This window comes from Thermobia domestica, chromosome 8 (assembly GCF_964235325.1).
Source record: "Thermobia domestica chromosome 8, izTheDome1.hap1.1, whole genome shotgun sequence".
NCBI classification, from domain to species: domain Eukaryota; kingdom Metazoa; phylum Arthropoda; class Insecta; order Zygentoma; family Lepismatidae; genus Thermobia; species Thermobia domestica.
In genome coordinates this window covers 251,594,767-251,617,110 of record NC_137461.1, presented here as the reverse complement: position 1 = coordinate 251,617,110, position 22,344 = coordinate 251,594,767, and the positions used below count along the sequence as shown (strand labels likewise).

The 22,344-nt window shown below is 33.9% G+C and overlaps 1 protein-coding gene across 5 annotated transcripts in view; it reads left to right on the top strand.

Annotated features, from left to right (window-relative positions):
* Nucleotides 1-22,344, top strand: part of LOC145693538 (extracellular sulfatase SULF-1 homolog) — a 130,234-nt gene that overhangs the window by 81,616 nt on the left and 26,274 nt on the right. For 3 of the 5 annotated variants that reach the window (XM_081769619.1, XM_081769621.1, XM_081769617.1), the window contains 4 exons: nucleotides 4,490-4,795; nucleotides 9,034-9,185; nucleotides 11,409-11,533; nucleotides 19,160-19,333. In XM_081769619.1, coding sequence (XP_081625745.1) covers nucleotides 4,490-4,795; nucleotides 9,034-9,185; nucleotides 11,409-11,533; nucleotides 19,160-19,333 — 757 coding nt within the window. The remainder of the gene's footprint in view (nucleotides 1-4,489; nucleotides 4,796-9,033; nucleotides 9,186-11,408; nucleotides 11,534-19,159; nucleotides 19,334-22,344) is intronic. The other 2 variants (XM_081769620.1, XM_081769618.1) reach the window with 1 other exon arrangement.

Here is a 22,344-nt window from a genome sequence, read left to right as displayed (position 1 = left end):
ATCTAACTATAGAAATTTTCTAGATAAAAATATATTATTTTTTTTTTCAACTAAATGCAATGATTACTTAAAATACTATCAGTATTGTTAGTGATAATAGACAAGATGTCTGCACCATTTATAACATAACCCGATTGAAGTAAACGGAAAATGAATAGTACTTTGTGGGATTTTAAATTTTTGAAACACTGATGATTCTATAAGTACTAAAGTCATACCTTGTTAAATTTTACGTTTCCTTTTTGAAATGTTTTGAAACAATAAACAACACTTGCAAATATACTGTAAAATTGTGAATGCAGCGTAGGACTGAAACTTCAGCTCAGAAACCTGTTTCGATCATACGCCGTTTCGGTCGGTCCTGTGCAGCAGCTCTGAAATAATTTAACTTTTAATCATGCACCTTTAAAAAAATCTGTTCAGTGACGGATCTAGAAGGTAAAAACTGAGAGACAGCCAGAATCCAGACTATGATAGGTATATCATGTGATTTTACTTATAAACTTTCAAAAATATATAAATAATAGCTTAAGTTATTTTTATTGCCCAAATAACTGGAAGGGCCTAGCCTCCCCTCCGGCCTTGGGCTAGATTCGCCACTGTTCTGTTTAATCTTTGCTACTATCAATCATAATAATAATAATAAAAAAATGATCGCCGCCGAATCTCTCTGACACTCATATAACATGTATTGTCCTTATACCTATGTACTGCTTATACCCATATTTTATCCATATTACTTAACATTTTAATGTCCCATTTCTTTCTTGCTCAAATAGCATAAGCACTAATAGCACCTAACCAAATTCATTTTGTGAGGAAACCGTTAGAAATTTTTTTTGTTAGTTTGAGAATACAAAAGGAAATAAACTTTGCTAAAGACAGTAAAGAGGATCACGCAAAACACATGTAGATAATCACCGTTAAGTAGCCGTTACCCGTTAAAATCATAACGAATTGACTTCATTAATGGCCGGATTAATCCTTCTAGCTATCTATCGCAAAAAAACAGAATTCAAAAATTTGCTTAACGGATGGGATATAGATAACCACCGTTAAAGTGGCCGTTATCTGTTAAGATATTAACGAACTGACTGCACTAAAGATTGTGGCCAAGATAATCGCTCCATCGCGGAGAGGAGAGGAAAATTCAAAAATTCGCTTACATGTAGGCGGTATGAGCTAATGATAGCCACTGTTAAACTCGCCGTTACCTGTTGAGATGTTAACGGATCGTCTCCATTAAAATCTTAGCCGAGATAATCGCTCTAGCTATCTATTTCAAAAAACAGAATTCAAAAATTTGCTTAACGGATGGGATACAGATAGTCACCGTTAAGGTAGCCGTTACCCGTTAAGATAGTAACGGATCGACTTCATTAATGGAGTCGGCCGAGTTAATCTTACTAGGTATCTATTGCATAAAACACAATTCAAAAATTTGCTTAACGGATGGGATATAGATAGCCACCGTTAAAGTGGCCGTTATCTGTTAAGATGTTAACGGACTGACTCCACTAACGATTGCAGCCAAGATAATCGTTCCATCTGTCTATCGCAGAGAGGAGAATTCAAAAATTCGCTTACATGTAGGCGGTATGAGCTAATGATAGCCACTGTTAAATTCGCCGTTACCCGCTAAGATGTTAACGGATCGCCTCCATTAAAAACTCAGCCGAGATAATCGCTCTAGCTATCTATTGCAAAAAACAGAATTCAAAAATTCGTTTTCGTGTACAAGTAGTATCATCTCTAAAAGTTGGCCAAATCTCCCTGAAGAAAAATACAGTGAACATGATATTCAAAATTTCGGAAAGAATTACCGTAAGAATGAAAAGGAAAAGTGACAAAATGAAAGCATAATAAAATATTGGAATAAAGAATAAAGGAAAGTTGTTGGAATACGGGGGGGGGGATATTTTGAGGTAGTACAAAGTGTTATAAAAGTAAGAATGATAACTTTTCGAGATGAACGTCCCTTTTCAACACTGTTACTACATGAAACTTGAGTCTACAGCTGAACGTGGTATCCATACCATATTTATACCCATCGGAAAACTGAACCCGAATCCTCCGTACCGACAGTAAAGCGTACCGACAGTAAAGCACTAGCCATTAGCCATAAGGGAGCCCAAAAAGAGGGAAAATGTATAACAATTGAATGATGGTATTGATCAAAATAAAGATATCTGTGGCGAACTTTGTTTGCTCATGTACAATGATTTGCCAGTGTGATAATAGAGTGCTTTTATGGATGATTAGACGAACTTGGATAGTTGTTGGGAAATACATAGATTCATCTAGAATCCGTTGCAGCGCCGTGTTAAGTCAAAGTAATGTACATAAGCTATGAAAAAATTTCGTAACCGTTAAAATTTCAGTTTGGAGAAGCTTATCTCTAGTATTTGGAGGCCCTTTTCCGATTCCAGGCCAACTAAGTTTGCTGTGGACAACATTGTGTCTGTGGGTTTTCTAGGAATTATCCCGTTTCCTTCCACATTCTCATTCCATCAGTTATTTCATAATCATTCACCTCCATTAATCATTCGTTTCCTTTAGTGTAAAGGACATAATATGGAACTAGAAATTTCACTCCATTTCATTTTCAGTTTGCATAAATTCGGAAGGCCATGCATCCAGAATGAGCCATGCATCAAGTTACAAAATTTAATTACTATTACAATTCATGAAACATTGTGCAAAACAGAATAAATCTATTCTACTCTATTTTAAATTGTGTTTCAACAACTTACAATATTCTCTAAACTTTTCCTTTTGGTTTAATTAAGTTTGTAACGTGATGGATAACCACTTTGGCTCTCTAACGTTCATTTATTATTTATTTTTACTTGTAAGAATTAGTCAAATGAAAAGTATTTTTTTTTTTTTGTAAAAATACCCTACAGACAACAATTGTTTTACTCTTCACTCTACTTAATTTCACTCCTCCAGTGTTCAATTACGATGCTCTTCACACTATTTGAGCCTTCAAGCTTTTTTTTGACTTTCTGATATGGGTCTTCTATGCAGTTACTCTGCCTAGATATTCATGGTGATCGGCTATTTGCAATGTTCCAGCGGAAACATATTTATGTTACTTCGGAAACTCGTATTTCATAGTAAGCATGGGCTGAATTCAGCTTTTGACAATTTAACGTTTGAGGACTCTGCAGTCTCTGTTAGTCAGAATTTCTGGTCAGCGCGTTTGGCATTCTTGTAATGACCTCCCGTCTTCCACTTAAGACGAATGACACAGTTACTTGAGCATGTTTAACTTTGCGATTATTGCCCAACTGAACAACTTGCTAAGGTGGCATCCCACAATTACACTTGTATCGATGGCCGACAGTTCTGCACTACACTCCATTTCCTTCACAGTTGGTTCCCTTACTTACATAAAACACATCAGACATTTTTTCAGGCTCCATGACGGCCGCTTAGAATGCAAAACCAGGCGTCACTGGGTGCCCAATTATTTGTTGAAAGGTAGTATATGATAAATATTGCATATTTTTAAAATGCTAAATACAATCATATTTAGTGCGTTTACTCTCTGAAAATTAATTGGATTTGTAAAAATTTTAGTCGTCAGGCAAACAAGCAAGCATTTTACTAGTAGAAATTCTTTTCAGAAAATTTAGGTACGAGTTAAAGTTCCATTCTTACTTCAATATCACACCACCTGTTCATAAAAACTAAATATATTAATTACTTTAGATAAAACTTCCCATAATAAGTGTTTTGTCCTTCATTTGGTATAATAACTAACTGCAGAAGGCGCCATGCTGTTCGATATGGATGATTATCGCAGTTTTGATATGAAAACTAGTCTTGTCTTTGTCACAAACAAGTTCCTAATCATTGAAGGTGGAAACATGTTTTTGTTTTTAATTATTTAATAGATGTAAAAGAAAAATCAAGAAATAAAGATAAAAGAGCTAGTTGCACCTGAATTGCAAACTGATCTCGGTATTAAATTCTTTAAAAAGGATTACTATCTTTCCTCTGCAGGTGTGTTTGCTTTAACTTTCACTAATATAATAAATTATTATTTAAAGAAAAAAAAACAGACCCAACGAAATTGCATTTGTAGTGTTTAGGCCTTTCTGAGTGCGAGTGCACTTTTCCTCCCCATTGTTGTTCATGATGGGGTAGCATACTTATAGTCGTGGCTTTTAAGGTTTGTTCTTTCTGGAGGGGGGGGGAGGAGACAAATGATGCCACTACACGGAGCGGCAAATTACCTAGAGTCGGCTCTGCCTAGGATGCGAAGGTGCGAACGTGTGATGAATTTGGCTTCTCGTGGTCCAAAGTCTTCTTCCAGCAGAACTTGCACCAGAAACTTTAATAGTGGTACTGCTCTTTCAATCTCTCGGCAAACATTGTAACTGGTACATCAGTCACCTTTTCATTTGACAATTCTTTGATCTTTATTTAAAATAGTTATTTTAAAATGTTCAATAATGATGCCTATAATTTTTTTCCTTAGTAGCGGACGGCGAGAATTTGCTGATAGTAAAGATAGCTCAGAGGTTATGGAATCGCATGATGTCTGGTGGAGAGATTCTTTCTTAATCGAACGAGGGAAAATCCAAAACGCACAACCACCACCAGCACCATCAGTACAACAGCCACCGCATTCTGGACAGCAGCATCTGGTGGAAGATGGAGACAACGGTGATGCCAACAGAGTGACCAACAAAATTGAACGTCTTGCCATTGAGTGTCAGAGACCAGAGTTCCAGAGTCCGTGCAAATTGAATCAAAAATGGGAATGCATCTCAGATGGTGAACGGTACAGTAGTTCTACTAGTTCTGTACGTTGTGATAATGTAATTAAGGTCCAATCCTCTCAATTCGTAGGCTACGCTGCAGAAAACTTTGATTGACATATTTCTGTTCTGATTTCAATATTATCTCTTTTTTTCTTTTTAAGCATTTTTGTGATTCTTAAATTTGTCAAATTTATTTTTATTTCTTTGAATTAGTACAAACTATCACATAGTTTTGAAGTTTACCGGACTGCGAAATTTCATTACTACAGAACACTTACCAAATTTAACAACTTATACTCAGCCACTTTCAAATACTCATCGTATTAGGTAAAAGCATTCAGTAGAACTTTGTATGATAATCTAATGCTTTATGATAATATTTACTGTCTCTGTATTACAACGGCCACTTGGAAAGTAATACTTTTATTTATTTATTTAATTTTAAATGCTAATGCAGCAAGAAATATTAAATTAAAATACTTTATTAACTTATCAAAAGTTTTGTACAAACTTATACTATTTTATGCAGCACTCAACAAATCTACCTTTGTGATATATAAAGCTCGCAATTACTTGTATTGAGTTGTCGGTTGGTGACATCTATTTGAAGAATTTCTTCACAAATTCTGCTCTTTATTGCTTCTCAAATACGACTCTCACCTTCAGTGATAGTTGTGTCAACTCACCCAAGTACTCCTAGGGCTAAGATGTGTCCAAACGTACGTCTGTATTACCGGCTATTTTGATGTAGTACAGGAAAACATCTAATAGAATTCTTGCATTGAATAGGTATTTAAGATTCATATATTTACATCAAAATACTTAGAACTATTCGTGTTTGCTTCTGCGGTAGTAAGATAAATAATATAAAGCATTAATTCCGGAGCTGACCCATGTATGTACAAACATTTAAACGAAAGGAAGTGGGATCTGAAAAAACGTTTTCATAGTTAGGTGTCGATGTTACCTTTTAGAATACTTCTGCAATACTATCAATGTTTAACGGAGGGAAATAATCGAAGATGAGACATGCCAATTGTTATATCCAGAGGCGGCGATGAGGAAGGGCAAGAGGGGGCAGTTGCCCCCTCCCACTTTTCTGAAGTGACTCCTTAATGTATATAGTTTCATTTGGAAACGTAAAGTTTTTGTACGTAATATTACTGATTCATTAACAAAAAATGGTGCTATATAATATTTGCCGTTGCGTGTATACGTATTGATTATTTGTCTTCACGTGAAGTTAAGAAAGCTACCGAAATTGCATTTTAATTGCAATTCAAAACAATTAATGTTGCAATTGCGTATTTCGTTAAATATCGTAGCATATATTTGTAGTACTTACTGTTTTTCATTTTCTAAGAATAATAACATACATTTATTGGCATGTATGAAATTAAAAATATAAATTGTTCATTAATCCCTAGTTTCAATATAACTTCTATAACAAGCCTCATTGTTTATTACTGTGATTAATATTACCCTTTCTATTTATTTGTTTTGCAAATTTGTTATTAAATATTGATCACAATTTTTCCAGACGGAATTTTAAGATGTTTACGAGCAAGGAATCAAATCTCTTCTTACACCTTCGTTGTTTAAGAGTACAAAAGGATAGTACCTACTTGCGTTGCTCTTGTCAATTTACTTAATAAAATATGAAATACGATATACGGTATTTTAACTGAAAAAGACAGTACCCTATTAATTATACATTTCATCAAACAAAATGTTGGAAACAACCAGGAAAACTAACATTGATATACAAATATTCAGATTATGTCTTACCTCCCCCCCCCCCTACACAACGTCTAATCGCCGCCACTGGTATATCTCATCAAGCTGAACAAAATAATATTGGTTAGTCTAAATCCTCATGTGTAGTTTTTGAAAAATCGAGGAAAAACTAATTGTTTTGGAGATCTAAAATGCTGTACGAAAACCATGCCATCTACATATATTAGGATGAAAGCGAGACAAATATATTTCACCAAGCTTTTTATTATGACATTAGCAAGATGACAGTATATAGTACAGTTAAATTAAGTAAAACTCAAAATTATAATTAACTCTTAAACTTTATTTATTTATTTGTTTTAAATATAATATTGTGTAAAGATAAGGCATATACAGCAATCGGTAGACAGATTGAGGTGAAAAAAATGAGGCACTTGAACTAATTTCTCATGCGTATTTTTTGAGGTAGTTGAGAAAAACGAACTTCATAGTGCTAAAAAAGTACTTCGTTGTCAATAATAATTGGTAATGTTTATTCTACTTGGAACAGATTGTTTGTTTATTTATTTGTTGTATGTGTTAAAGTACACTGCTAAGAAGCTGATTATATCTATTGATCTTTCTCTTCTCCCAACGATGACACATTTACTCCTAATAATGACGCTGCTACTTTGTAAAAATAAAAAAAACAGTGTAATATTGCAAAATTACCTTGAAAAAAGGTAATAGGTAGAGCAATTTAGCACACGGAATGTTGTTTGCTCCCACAACCTTTTACTATAAAATTCTTTACAATATAACACAAAGTCACTATAAGTATGGTTCTAAGACCAATACAAAGTTCATCATGGATATAATAGATGTCCCTAGGCGCAGGCAGCAAGGGAGAGATCTCCATAAAGCTTCAGGCAAGCTAAGTGGAAGTGGTTTAGGAATTCTCAATGGTCCAGGTAACCAAAGAGAGGTTAGAGTCCTGCAGAGCTCTAGGAAAGCTAGGCGGGTAGGAAAACCACACAGAGCTCCAAGCAAGCTAGATGGTTGCAGTTAGGATTCTCTCAGAGCTCCAGGCAAGCTAAGAGAGGAGATTTGACCAGCTAAAGTATGTTGTCGATTGAGACGTTACATGGTGTTTTATACCCTCTTCTGGATAGCGGTGTCACTGATATTCCTCTTCTGTCACATGATCATATGATGACGATAATTCCTGTTGTCTGCTTCATGTAGTAACTCGTAGTAGAAGACTATTTGGGTTTATTTATAAATAAAAAGCACATATTGATGTTCATAAATATAACCACGTGCGGGATATTACAATGTACATATAATACATGAAAGATATTATAGTTTACTGGTGTGGATGAAAATTTAAAATCAAACAAGCTCAAATATTCCACTACAAACTAAATGTGGTTTAACAATCTAACTTACTTCACAGTATACTCACAATTAATTTATGTTGAACATTAAATTGAAAAACAGTGTAAATGCTTGAGTATTAATTTATTTCTATAACCTGATATTAGTACCACATAACATTTGCACTATAGTTACGAATTTGTTGATTTTGACCCACCCTGTGTCCAAATTAAGTTGTCACATGAGAATAAAATTGTCCTCCGATCTTCCCAAATCCAATGAGCGTTTCTGTTTCTTCTAAATATGTGACCATTTACAACTTGCAATAAGAGTTTATCCAACAATAGGAGTTCACTATCTATCAATACAGTTCGTTTGATGACCATGCGTGTTGAGTTGTTTTTAGTGGAAATTCGGTTCGAATCCTACTGAGTGATATTTGTAACGTTTCTGCTATTCTCGTCATAGATTTTTTATTGTATGCATTATAATAAAAAAATCCAACATACAGCATGATCATGCTTTTCATTGCCCACTGATTACTGACAAATTTTGTTTTAAAACTAGCATTGTGCCTCCCTTTTTTTTTCTTGTTTCTTTAAATACTACGCTGTACATTTATTGTATTAATTGTCTATAAATATCAGCCAAAAATTAGTTTTTTTTTTTCTTTTTCAATTGCTCATATTATAGTGCGCGTCACCCGAATTGGCGTGTGGCGTCAGCGAATAAGCTCGCAATGCGCTGTTACTAAACTTTTAGGGAGGAATCTAATCATTCATAATTGTCCACAAATATAAACACAATCAATTATGAATGATTAGATTCCTCCCTAAAAGTTTAGTAACAGCGCATTGCGAGCTTATTGGCTGATGCCACACGCCAATTCGAATGATGCGGACTTTAGTTCTCTGTGAATTCCTTCACTTCTTATTGTACGAATATTGGACGCAGTAATACGATTTTAGAATGCTGTTGGTAATTCTTTTTATATTAATATAATTTCCATTTTGCAAAGATTGCGTATCCCAAAGTTAGCATTCCCTTATATCATAAATTTTATAAAGATATATAATTTTCATTTATTTTTTGTGTGGTCTTTTAATAATATTACTTTCTATTCGTTAATAAAAGGATTCATCATTAATGTTCATGTATATTACAGGTGGAGAAAGCACAAATGTAAATTTCAAGGAATTCCCATTGTGAAAAGCAGAAAAAATTGCGCATGCTATACACCATCTGGTGTGTATTTTAAACTTGATCCCAGTGAAAGAAAGATGCAAAGGGCCTTCCTTAAGGAACATGTAAACAAAGGTGAGACATTATTTAAGTTTGATGTTCAAGAAGTAGTAGTAATAATAATAATAATAATAATAATAATAATAATAATAATAATAATAATAATAATAATAATAATAATAATAATAATAATAATAATAATAATTTACATTCATTAGCAATGCTTTTGGATTATTTAAATTCCTCAGAAAGGATCAGCGATGGCTCAGTGGTAGAAATTTAAATAAAACACTGTATTAGTAAAACACATCTCTAAGCTTCGAATTAAATTAAATTAAAGAATGGAAGTTAAAGAAAAATACACCTTTTAAGAAAGAGATAAGGCAGCAAACTGCTGAGTAACATTCTTGTTTCCCAGCCGAGAGATACTGAGTTAGAATCTGTTCGCCGATTGTCTTGAATAAAAGTTTTGTATAAGGTTTTCCTTCAATTCCTCCTGGTGAATCCTACGATGGTTCCTTTAAATTTAACCGATTTTTCTGCTTTTTTCTTTCCCATTTTATTTTTTTAGTTGATTGTTCAGAGTTTCAGTGTGAATTTGTCTCGCAGCTTATGTTTCAAATTTTTGAAATAAATAAATAAATAGCGTATTCACTTTGTCATGTATTAATATACACGACGTAACATCACAAATGTATACGATGTAACATACCATACTTATTCTGAAAGTTTAAATCACGGATTATCATATGGGTATTTTTTTTTTCTTTAATGATACTTCATCATTTTAACAATTATTTAATCAAAGTACGTCCTGATGCACACCATCCTGATCCAAAGTTATGAATATCAGGACCTCCTATTATCATTGGTCCAGACTACGACCAGAGCTTGGATCTGCTGCAGTTAAGGATGTACAAACATTCATGATAGATCAATCCTAACTATATACGACATCCTTCCACACTATCTCGTCTCCAACAAAATTGGATTTTGGACCATGTTATCAGTTCTGACAAAGTTACTGTTTAACAATGTCGTCCTTTGATTATACGTGCATATAAACCTGAGTTACTAAATAAAACAATTTCTCCATTTCATTTTATCTGCAGAGTATTGTATTAAAGGAAATCCTGTTCGTTTATTAAGACTTCCGGTTGATGCGTATATAATTTTACTGACTGCACTTTCCTTGGAAGCCATTTACATATAGATTTACTCTGAAGCTATTGTAATGTATTTCATTAGTTTCATTTGTAGTATCTAAATACTTTTTATTAAATAGCGAGTTGGTTGACTGGTTGATTTGTAGTTTAGCGTTCATTTCAGCACCGAGGGCGCATATGAGACTTGGATCTACAACTTAATGTGGAATCCGAACCATATAAACTTTTACCGGGGATTGAACCCGGATCTCCCGTGCCGAAAGCGTGTACGCTAACCATATAGTCATGAGAGAGTTCAATTAAATAGCAGATATTGTGTTACATATACTAAAATTAATACTTATAATTATTAATTTGCTATTATAAGAAAGTTTTTCCTTTACAATTTTTGTGTTGAATATAAATTACTATTATTGATAATTAGTGGTAAAACGTTGTTGGCATTATTTATATTATTGATGTTAGGTGGTAAAACACTTTTCGTTATTCTACTTAAATTATGAAATTCTTATCGTCAAATTACGAGTTTCCGCGTTCGATTTTCGGTAGGAGAGCATCCAACGCGTTACAATGGTTTAGATTCCACTTTAAATTGGAGGTGTCTCGTCAGTATCATTGTTGCCAGAGGACGTAAATACAAATCAATTAATCAATTATTTTCCTCCTAATAAATATATCAAGTAAATATTACCGTGCAGGCACAGGCTAGTGGACAGTGTTCTTACTGTACAATCGGGAGATATTGGCTTTGAATCAGATGCCCGGGCATCCAAAGTTTTTTTTTTTTTTTTTTTTCTAATATCTTTCCTCAGCTTCCATCAGAAGAATGCAAAGCAAAGATGGTCCCTTCAAATTACATTCCGCCATATTTAATTTAATTTCAATTCCTTTATTTTAGGAAACTATATCTACCACACCTATAATAAGGAGTAATCTCTGTTACCAATTCTTCATTAAATGTATCATTTAAATATTCCTTAATACTATAATAATAGTTTCTTTCTCATTGTTCTTGCTATTGTTTGTTGTTAATTCTTAATACATTTAGTGTAAATTGGTCTTTAAGGCCGTGTATAGTAATTTGTTATTTTAATAAATAATACATGCTGTTATTTATTCATTTTTAATATAGACATTAGAGAGTACAAACCAAAGTTCCTGAAAGAAGTTCGTGCCAAACGAAATGTTGCTGATAAAAATATCCATGAAGTTGATTCTATAATGGAAGATATACAAGAAGAATTACATGACCTTGAGGTATGAAAGTGGGTATGTTGGGATATAGTCTCTTGATACTTTGGTCTAAGGTCTAAGTTAACAACAATGATTGTGTGAATTAAGTTAATAACATACAATGACTGTTTACATTGTCTCTTGTATAGCAGAATATAATATATGTATCTTTTTTAAACTAAATTTTAACATGGAATTGAGTATTGGATGATAAATATTATTATTCTATTAAGACTGTTTATTAACGAGGAAAGTCGTTAAGAATATATCGATAAAGATAAGCTTGTAACTGTAGGTATGCACGAAATATATGTAATAAAACCAATGTTCAGGCAGGAAGAAAACTCCACACTGGAATTCTTTCGTTCAAATTAAAATTTTATTACGTATTTTTCGCTTTAACGTTCTGCTTGACAAATGTATTTCATTTCTAAATGTGTATATGTCTTTTTATTCTGTTTAACTAATAACACTGTTCTACAAATTTTAACTTTTTTTTTCTTTCCAAAACGAAAGTAGGTGTTCTTTATGGTTTCTGACCTGCTGATCACGAATCTGAAGTCAGATATGCTGTATCAGGTCTACCTTTTGAGAAATGTTTAAATGAAAGTTAGAATCAAACTCTATATTTGGTGAATTTATGCATTTTAATAATATTATTACTTTTATGTACAATAGAAACCATTTTTTAAAAAAAAATGTAAGCATGGCATATCTGGATATCACAAAGATAAAAGAATGCTTATACATTAGTATTTCATGGAGTTTTTCATTAACAATAAACTAAAATAAAGTTTAAAAAACACTAAAATTCCACATTTGGATTTGAAATGCCTTTATACATTGCCACCCAAACAAAAGTCATCTTTTGATTAAAACGTAGAGATAGATTGAGACATCGTAAGAAACGAAATACCTACGAAGATTTCCTCTTGTGTGATGTGGGGACAGTATCACGGGCCAATGTCCAGCAGTAGTCTGCGAGCATTGAAACACCAGATTTCCCTTTGTATCGCTGCTCCAGGATCTGAATTGATTGATGAAACCTCTCACCATGCTCATCAGACACATCTCCTAGGTTTTCGGGAAAGAAAGACAGGTGACTATGTAGAAAATGCACTTTCAGCGACATATTGCACCCCATAGTGTGTAAGTTTGACAACAACTCCTCAACTAGTTGCGCATAGTTCGCACTTTTGTTGTTTCCTAAAAAGTTTTCTGAAACACTCTTAAGAGAATTCCAGGTTTTCCTCTCCACTTCAGTTAGTTTTCCATCGAATACGTCATCTTTCATCAATTGGCGTATCTGGGGACCAATGAACACACCTTCTTTTAGTTTAGCATCTGAGATGTTTGGGAACTTTGTCTGAATATACTTAAATCCTTGTCCTTCCTTTTCCAACCCTTTAACAAATACCTTCATAAGCCCTAATTTAATGTGGAGGGGAGGCAAAAAAATCTTCTTGGGGTCTACAAGAGGTTTCTCTTTCACATTCTTAACTCCAGGAGTGAGGGATGCACGGGTAGGCCATTCTCGTTGTATGTAGTGCATTTCCCTGGCTCTACTGTCCCACTCACAAAGAAAACAGCAGTACTTTGTGTAGCCTAACTGTAACTCTAACACCAAACCAATCACCTTCAGGTCCCCACATATGTTCCACTTATGCTCATCATACCTCACTTTTTGCAAAAGGAGTTTCAAATTTTGGTAAGTTTCCTTCAGGTTTACGGAATATCCAATTGGAATCGAAGGGTAAGTATTACCGTTGTGGAGGAGAACACACTTCATGCTTGCTTTCGACGAGTCCAAGAATAACCGCCACTCATCAATTTTATACGGTATTTGTAATGCCTGCATCAGTCCTACAACGTCAGTACAATATATGCAGTCATCACTACTGCTGTAAAATTTAAGAAAGTCATGTTGTCTTTCACGGTAGAATGTAACTTTGGTTCCTTTTTGAAGAAGGTTCCAACCTTGCAGTCTTGAAGCTAGAAGCTCAGCTTTTTGTTTGGGTAAGTTCAAGTCTCTAACAAGGTCGTTCAGTTCCTCTTGAGTTATCAAATGTGGTTCTGTGACACGTTCACTGTATGTAGGATCTTCATTCTCACTACTCACACAACATTCATTCTCATCATCACTACTGTCTACTGTCCATACTGCTGGCGGCACAGGCACAGGAAAACCTTCGCCATGTGGGATGGGTCTTCTAGCTGATTGTAGATTTGGGTATTGAACCGACTTTTTACCTTTGGACGTTATTCCCTTTACATTTGAAAGACAAAAGTAACAGTCATGTAAGTGATCATGTGATTCAAACCATAACATTGGTGTAGCAAATGGCATACACTTATGAGAACCACGTAACCACCCCCTTAGATTCACAGCACAGGATTTACAACAAAATTTCGGTGCCCAGGGCTTCCCTACGTCGACCTTTGATGAGAAATACAGTTCGTATGCTTTCTTAACAATAGGCGTTATCTTGGTGAGTTTCTGTTTTGGAGTTATTCGCCCACACACATAACAGAAATTGTCACGATGATTCTTACATTTCCTAGGCATTTTCAAAATTGTAACACTTAATTTCACAATACCAAACGTTTCCAAATGTTAACTACTTTACAATGAAACATCTACCCGTTACGGGTCACAAAAACACACCTTTCAATGTTCTTTGTCTGCTATAGCATTCAAGAGGAAATAAAGCTCACCACACCAACAAGCAAAAAGTAAATATTGATAGTCAGTTGTTTCACCGTCATCCGGTGTTGCCAGGTCTATGTGGGGAAATTTCTTTCCGACGTCCAATTTTCCACTTTTTCCGCCAAATTTCTTTACCTTTTGTGTGTGAGAAGGGGTAGTCATGCGTTTTATATTAATAAAGGCTTGCATTTTATACATCAAGATGTATGAATAATGTATAGTGTCTGAAATATATACATATAAAACATTATTATAATAAAGTTTTTAAAATATATATTTCCCCGAAATAGTTCCACAAAATAGAAAATTTTAACTACATTTCCCCATTTTTCCAGTAACTGAGACCTGATACGCAAAAATGGATATTATTTTCAGATTCAGCAGAAAAAAATCTTTAAGAATCACCTATTAGTTTACAGGAAAGAAATTCAGTGTTGAACAGTGTAATACATGTAATTTAATATTTCTTTTTTACATATGAAGTAGATTTTACATATAGTTTTAATTTTAAGAATATTTACTAACTTATATCGTCCACTCTAATGACTTTTTCGAAAGAGAAAAACATAGTATCAATAGTATTTAGTTTTTAAAAAATTACAAACTTAAAATAAAAAGATCATTCATAGAATTGGATGAGGTGTTAAAGATTTTTGATTATAAGCATAATTATGACTTATTCCCATTTGTACGTCACTCTCCTCATATATACATTTCTCCAAAATATAATTGCGCGCCTAAATTTTGCCAAGTTCCTTAAAAATTTTCAGTTTGACAACAACGCATCCGAAGTAATACGAAGTGAAATAATAGGGGAAAAAGTAACGAGACTTCCAAACACAGCTTACAGTTCGCTTTTCGAAATACTCAGCTCCTGTTCTTTTATTACTTAATGTAATTATACTTTCAGAACAAAGTAGTACCTTGGCAAATGTAGGAAACTTTGTTGTAATTAAACAAAACAAACACGCTTTGCGACCGAAAAAATAAAATAAAATAAAATAAAAATAATACGTAAAGAAAAACAAGGAAGGCTGTTAAGGAGTTCACTATCTATCAATACAACTGGAGAAAGGCTCTACAGTTTGTTCGATAACCATGCGTGTTGAGTTGTTTTTAGTGGGAATTCAGTTCGAATCCCACTGGTTGATTTTTTGTAACTTTTCTGTTATTGTCGACATAGATTTTTTTTATTATATGCATTATACGGGGATGATTGACATCTTTCTGACCTAACCAAAAGTAAAAAGTCATACAGGTGTTAAATCTTTTCTACAGCTCCCAATGTGATAGTGTAAGTCACCTTTCACATTGATCCATAAGATTTTCAAAAAAAAAAAAAAAAAAAAAAAAAAAAAAAAAAAAACTTAGTTCTAGTGCAGGAAATTATTATCAGTCATAATAACTCCTTCAACATTATTATGACGTAGTTCATTATTATTATTAAGCTAAGGAACAGATAAAAGGTTTTGAAGGTACTTAATTTGCTGAAGCAACATTTTATTTCTTCGCAGTTTGCTGTTACCCTATAAACTTTATGTTGTGTTGGTGCATCAAAACGATTTCAGATAGCTTTCCACGGTGTTTTTTTTTTTTTCTTTCTTTCTTAAACATCTTAATAGTTCGCAATAATATACTTCAGTCACCGTATTATCGTTTAATAGAAAGTCTATCATAAGAATGCCCTCAGAGTTTCATAAAACACGAGCCATTATCTTATTCCGAACGATCTCACATGAAGTATTGTGGGAGAGGGGATGAGGTGGTTCTCCACTGCTTTCAAACCAGTTTTGTCTCAAGTTCAAAGTGATGGATGTAGGTCATATATCCTGAATTACGAATTTTTACTAAAACCTGCTTCTATTCTCTTTATAAAGATAAGTGATGTGCTCACAGACGAGCACTCATTTGTTTCCTTTCAAAAAAGTTTGTTCGAGGAGAAATCAAAATGAGTTGGGGCTACACTGGGCACTATTTGATATACTGTATCAGCTTCGGCGCACGACGATGTTTCAACTCCAAGTGGAAGATAGGAGGTGAGAAGTATACCTGGAAAGAATATTGAACTTGCTACCGACTGTGTCAACATTCAGACATTTGAGAACCTGTGTGACCGGTATTTTCCTCATGTTCTGCCACAAACCGTGCTTAGCACTTTGTCAGAGGGAATTGTAACCTCTTATACGAAATGCCGAAACGATGTAGAACTACCTTTTAGTTGTATTGATGGGTAAGGAACTTTTTTTTTTTGTTTTGTTTTGTTTTGTTTGGCGTGTCCCAAAAGTTCTTTTTTCTACAACAAAGTTTTCTGCATTTACAAAGGTATTATTTTATTCAGAAATTAACATTGCATTAAGTAATAAAATAGGAGCTGAATATTTCAAGCAGCAAACAACAAGGTGTGTTGAGGCTTCAGTACTTCTAGTTTTTCCCCTTCGAGTGTTATTGCCAAACTGACAATTTTAAGTGACTTCAGAAAATTCGGGCGCTCAAATATATTTTGGAGAAGTGTACATAACATATAAATGTGTCTCAGAATTTTGGATACTTTTGCGCTCTTTTAGTAGGGAACTATAATTTGTTACCGCAAAAATATCAGAAAAATAAGTGTTGTGAATGAAATATTGATTGCTTTATTTGATGTATCGATAGATATTTTGCATGCTATTACCATAGCAGCAAGTTATCGAAACAATCGAGAACTCAAGGTGAGTAGTCAACATATCGCACACTCGGTGATAGACTGTTACAAGTCGAAAATACATATTTGAAGGAACATGACTTTTAAAGTTTATTATTCTATTAAGATCGCCCCTGGAATACTGGTATTTCTGCCACCTAGGGGTTAATTTGTTTAGTTACGTTTCTGTGAAAATACCACCAGGTAGAGCTAGCTTCTCTCTCGCTTTTCTCTTTTGAGCGATGATAACTCAAAATTTCCATTTTTTTGAGTTGAAACACTCTTTGTTATTCTATCAAAATCGCTCCCTGAAATACTGGTATTTCTGCCATCTAGGGTGTAATTTGTTTAGTTACGTTTCTGCGAACATACCACGAGGTAGAGTTTGCTTCTCTCTCTCTCTCTCTCTCTCTCTCTCTCTCTCTCTATTCTCTTTTAAGCGATGATAACTCAAAATTTCCATTTTTTGAGTTGTACGTAACATACGTCACATACGTAACACTTTTCCACCGGCTGTTCGACATATTTCTGTTGATCTGAAATCATTACTTCCGTGGGTAAGAAAGCACTAAGTTCCGCTTAATTAGGTCAGTTAATTTTATGATAATTACTCGTAATGCAATTTCAACTATTTTTGTCCCTTGACTCTGTTACATGTAAACACTTAGAACGTATGTAACGGAGAATTTCATTTCAAAGACACCGTTTATTTGGACCAATAGGTAACTCTGACAAAATCAATTACAAAAGAAGACATTTTCGTCGTTTATTATGAGTAACATTTTTTTGTTACTTTTAGGCTCCATATCATAAACAGTATATTCCTTAACTTTTTTATTTAACATATTTTTGCGTGTTAATTCAAAATCAGTGTCCTAGTTGTTGCTGACACTAAGACTTTGCTAAGCTCATGTCCTGTGAGTACCATGACGCGGAGGCGACCGAAAGTTTTAATGACGGAGATGTGGAAGTGAGCGTGGCGATTAAGAGTATGATCTGTTTACTAGCAACATGATGTGGAAAGTTGTCTGCTATAACAGAGCCAGCTGCTTACTATAGATATACCTCATTGACTTGATCCCTAGTCTTCCGTTGCAAGCGCTGCTATCGGCTGACGGAATTCCACTCGCTTTCTCTTGCTTAGCAACAGCTGAACCCTTATTGGCTCAACGCGTGGGTGTGTGAGGGTGTGAACTTTAGTTCGCATTTTTGCCACGGCTCAAGACATTTTGGCAGCACAATAGGACCAAAATCCATGGTCCCAATATGGTCCTATAAAGCGGAAAATGAAATGTGAACACCCAGAAGCTGTGGTCTCATGTAAACATAATTTTATACATACATTCTACTGTAAGTTGTATTCTGTTCATGATTGTGTGTACAGGGTCCTACATCTATGAGCAGAATATGTCAGAAACAATGTCAGTACGTTGTATACCCTTCTCTAGTGTCAATTCAGGCCTGTACTCTCGCATTGAGATGGTCGTACAAGTGCCAGATGTCATCCTGGGGAATGGCGTTACATCCCTCTTCTACCTGATAACAGTTTATCGCGAGATTGTAGACCGAACGAGACGCCATTCAACCTAATATCACAACATCCTCAAACGTATCTATGGGCAGTATTTGCATCCTGCATAGTCCACAGTGCGATACTGTTCATTGAATACACAGAATGCTTTTAATAATTCACATGAATACCGTATTTTTACATCAGTTCCTTCCGTGTGTCTTTTTTTATTTTCCACCAGTATATAAGATTAGAATATTCCTACCTAGGTATATAATTGTTTAGGTAGAACATAAGCGCATTGAAGGCATTAAATAGCTTTCAAGCTCGTTTCACTTGTTAGCTTTCAAGCCTCAAGCAAATCGTTAATGGAGTGAGAGAGGAAAGAAAGAGTGGGAGAAAAAGGAGAAAAGAAGAGAAGAAAAGGAAATGGAAGGTTTAAACAAAAGACATCTACCTCAGTCATGTGTCAGTGTCAGCATATGTATAAAATTCAATATGGCTGATAATGACACATATAATCGGGGCAGTCTGTGTGTATGTGTGTCTAATATGCTTTTCGTCTCTTCAACGAGATTCAAATGTAGTCTTTTAATTATAGGGAATTGACAAGAGCTTTGTACTAATTGTGAAAAACATTGTTTTATTTATTTATTTGATTCCTTTCTAATTTCGAGTAAATTTCTATGTCTTGTTTTTTTTTTTTGACATGCTCGTAACCTTGTAGGTAAGTATTTCCTTACTAATTTTCAGGAAGTGAAAAGTCAGAATGTGTCTATGGCGGGAGCCGCTGGATGTACTGTTACTGCAGAAATGACAGTCAATTGTAGTAAATTGGTCTATCAAGATCCTAATGTTTGGAGAGTCAGCAAGGAGAATATTGACGAACAAATTCGTCGACTTCGAGCCCAGCTTGACAGATTGAAGGTATAATTTAAGTAATACAAAGTTGAGTTTATTGCTAACAAAACTCATTGGGATTTGTTTTATAAATTTGACTATGCATTAAAAACTAAGTTTTATCTATATGTTCCTCAAAATGATCAAATAATTAATTTACTTTTAAATATAACATCCTCCTTCTCTTGCTTGTTGTGTGATAGACCGCGTTAAAATTCCGAAATAGCAATTATAATGGCTTGTTGGTGATCGAGTAATTGAAGCTTCGGAAGTGCTAAATAATCTGTGCCTTCCTTGATTTCTTTGTTTCTCGTGACGAATGTCGATTTCATCATATATATATAATCGCCATTTCGGAATTTTGACGCGGTCTATCACGCAACAAGCAAGAGAAGGAAGTTATATATATATATATGAATTTAAGTCGTGTATACTCAAATGAAAGGATTATTATTATTATTATTATTATTATCATTAATGTTAAGCTTCCGGTGGATGGTAATGCCTTCCTTTAATTATGAATGAGTTGGGCCCAATGTTTCGTCGATCACAAAAGATATTCCGAAAAGATAGAATTTTGTAATTTCTTTGTAAACTTTCATAAGAAGATGCTTTGAAGAAGAATATCTCTTGATAATTAAGTACATAAATACATTTTCATTAAAATAAATGTAAGACTGGCATGCCGCTTACATACTTTCTTTGGCTAACTACAAAGTTGTTTAACCATAGATATATATCATTTCCAATCTAACAGCTCTGCTGTGGACACCGAAAGTAATGAAATTATGAATACTTGACTTTCCCATTTATATGTAACACCGTGAATGAATGTTGTGAAGGTATTTGTGAGATTTAATTCTTTATCAATGAAAGAACTGAAATAGCTTCTAAGATAAATACTCTTTTAGTCTGAGAATTGTGTGAAGCACAGTTTATTAGATGAAAGGTAGAGTGTAATTTCATCCTCATATGTACCTTGCGAAATTGAGAAGCAGCGGAGTTTATTGTGATTTTTATTGTTCTCCCGTCGAATGCGTTTCACTCGCAAGGATGCCTTCATCAGTCGGAGGTAAGGATGAGAGGGAAATTTCCTTTTGAGGAAATTTAAAAAAAGAGTGATTAGATGTTTCACCTAAGGAGTTCAAGGAACAATGACTTGCTGTAGAGCATCTTATTCTTTGGTATTCTATTTTAACTCTGCTGCAATGAATATTCTGTACGTCGGTGGATATCTTGATGAGTATCTCCTGAATATCCAACGCTACAACGAAACTAGAAGGTCACACAAAAGAAACTATTGGTTCTCCAACAGGCAAATTCTTTGAAGTTGTCAGTTCCTGATGGTCCATTCAAGAAAGAAGGCTTTTTCTCTTTCCATTTTTACATTTGACTGTTGAAGGCATTCAAGCATGTGAAGTGTAAAAATTTGATGGCATGAATTCTTACTACAGGGAGGTGAATAAAAATAACAAATTTAAAAATGTTCTCTGCATTCAGATTGCATTACAACCCTGCAGAATGTTGAATGTCTGCTCAACTTTCGTCCGTCCAGCAACCACTCTCATGCTTTATCAAAACACCGAAAATTTACATCTATTTACACATCAGACTTACCGATACGGCATTTTGTCAAGTTGTCACGTGACTCTGATGTCAATTAATAAGTGACTATCCTACTTCTATCCCAGGACCCACGGCTATTTGAATGTAGCTGTGCAAGCATATGACGTACTATCAAGCTTCTTAAGGCCTAGATATACTAACGACATTATTAATAAAACTATTATTAGAATTCAAGACACAATGCTTTCTTTAAAAGTTCACATATTAGTAATAATAATAAATTGTAGAGTGTTCGTAGTTACATTTTTGTTAAATTTAACCCGAAAAAGTTATTAGAACATTTAAGACTGAATATACTTAAGAACATGAGTATAATTATATGATGATATATTTAGTAGAATAGTAAAATACGAGCAGATATAAAGTACGAAGTTCCAGAATGATGAATTATAGAATACCAAATGTTCTTCTTTTCAATAGCACAGCCCTCCGCACATACCAATTTTATCATTTTCTTTTCAATGTAACACCAAATAAGGGCTTACATAAGCAAATAAAAATTTACAATAAATTGCTAATTCAAATCAAGTGGAATAGTGGTGAGAAAATATATTACATTTTATTTGATAATGAATAAAAGAAATAAGAGAAGAAGTCATCTCCATTAATATATATATATATATATATATATATATTAGTGGAGGTGACTTCTGTATTAGATTTCACTTGTTCACTTGTCGTATTTCATGTTCATTGTGAAATAAAATGTTCGCATATTCACTGACTACTCTTATACTATATTTGAATTGGTAATTTATTGTTAATTTTTGTTGCTGTGTAACGAGTCTGATATTGAGCTATGTGTTAAGCAGTTCTCATTGTTATTACCTGTTTTTATATTACACATCAACTTGCGAACATTGGATTAATTGTTGTCCATTCATCTGCGTTATTGTATGTATATTAAAGCATACTTCTCATTTTAGGAAGTATTGAAAACTCTTATAGGTAAATAGATAGATAGATACATAGTATTATAAGACATTGAGTAATATTCAGTACAAAAATTTTGAAATGTAAAATTTTAACAATTACATTATATTACAATAATTTTATATTTAAAGAAAAATGACATGCTGCTTTGGGCTTGTTGAAACTGATACTGGAACTGGGCTCGAGTTTCTTTGTGCATATCTTGTTTCTTCTAATTACTGAATAAGCTTTTCAATTCTGAGTTCTCATAAATTTCGGTTCATTTCAAGTCTTTTTTTTTTTTTTTAACTTAAAAAAAAACTTCCAGTTTAGAATAAGGGAAGGAACTTAAAAAGGCTAACCGCATTACCGCGCTGTATTATTAAACTAATACGCTGAAATAAAAATTGTTTACATCTCGGATCTTCAGTCTTGAGACTTCATTTCGACCCAATTTCCTTTAGTAATTCCATAGCTTCCTGTCTGAAGATTCCCATGGT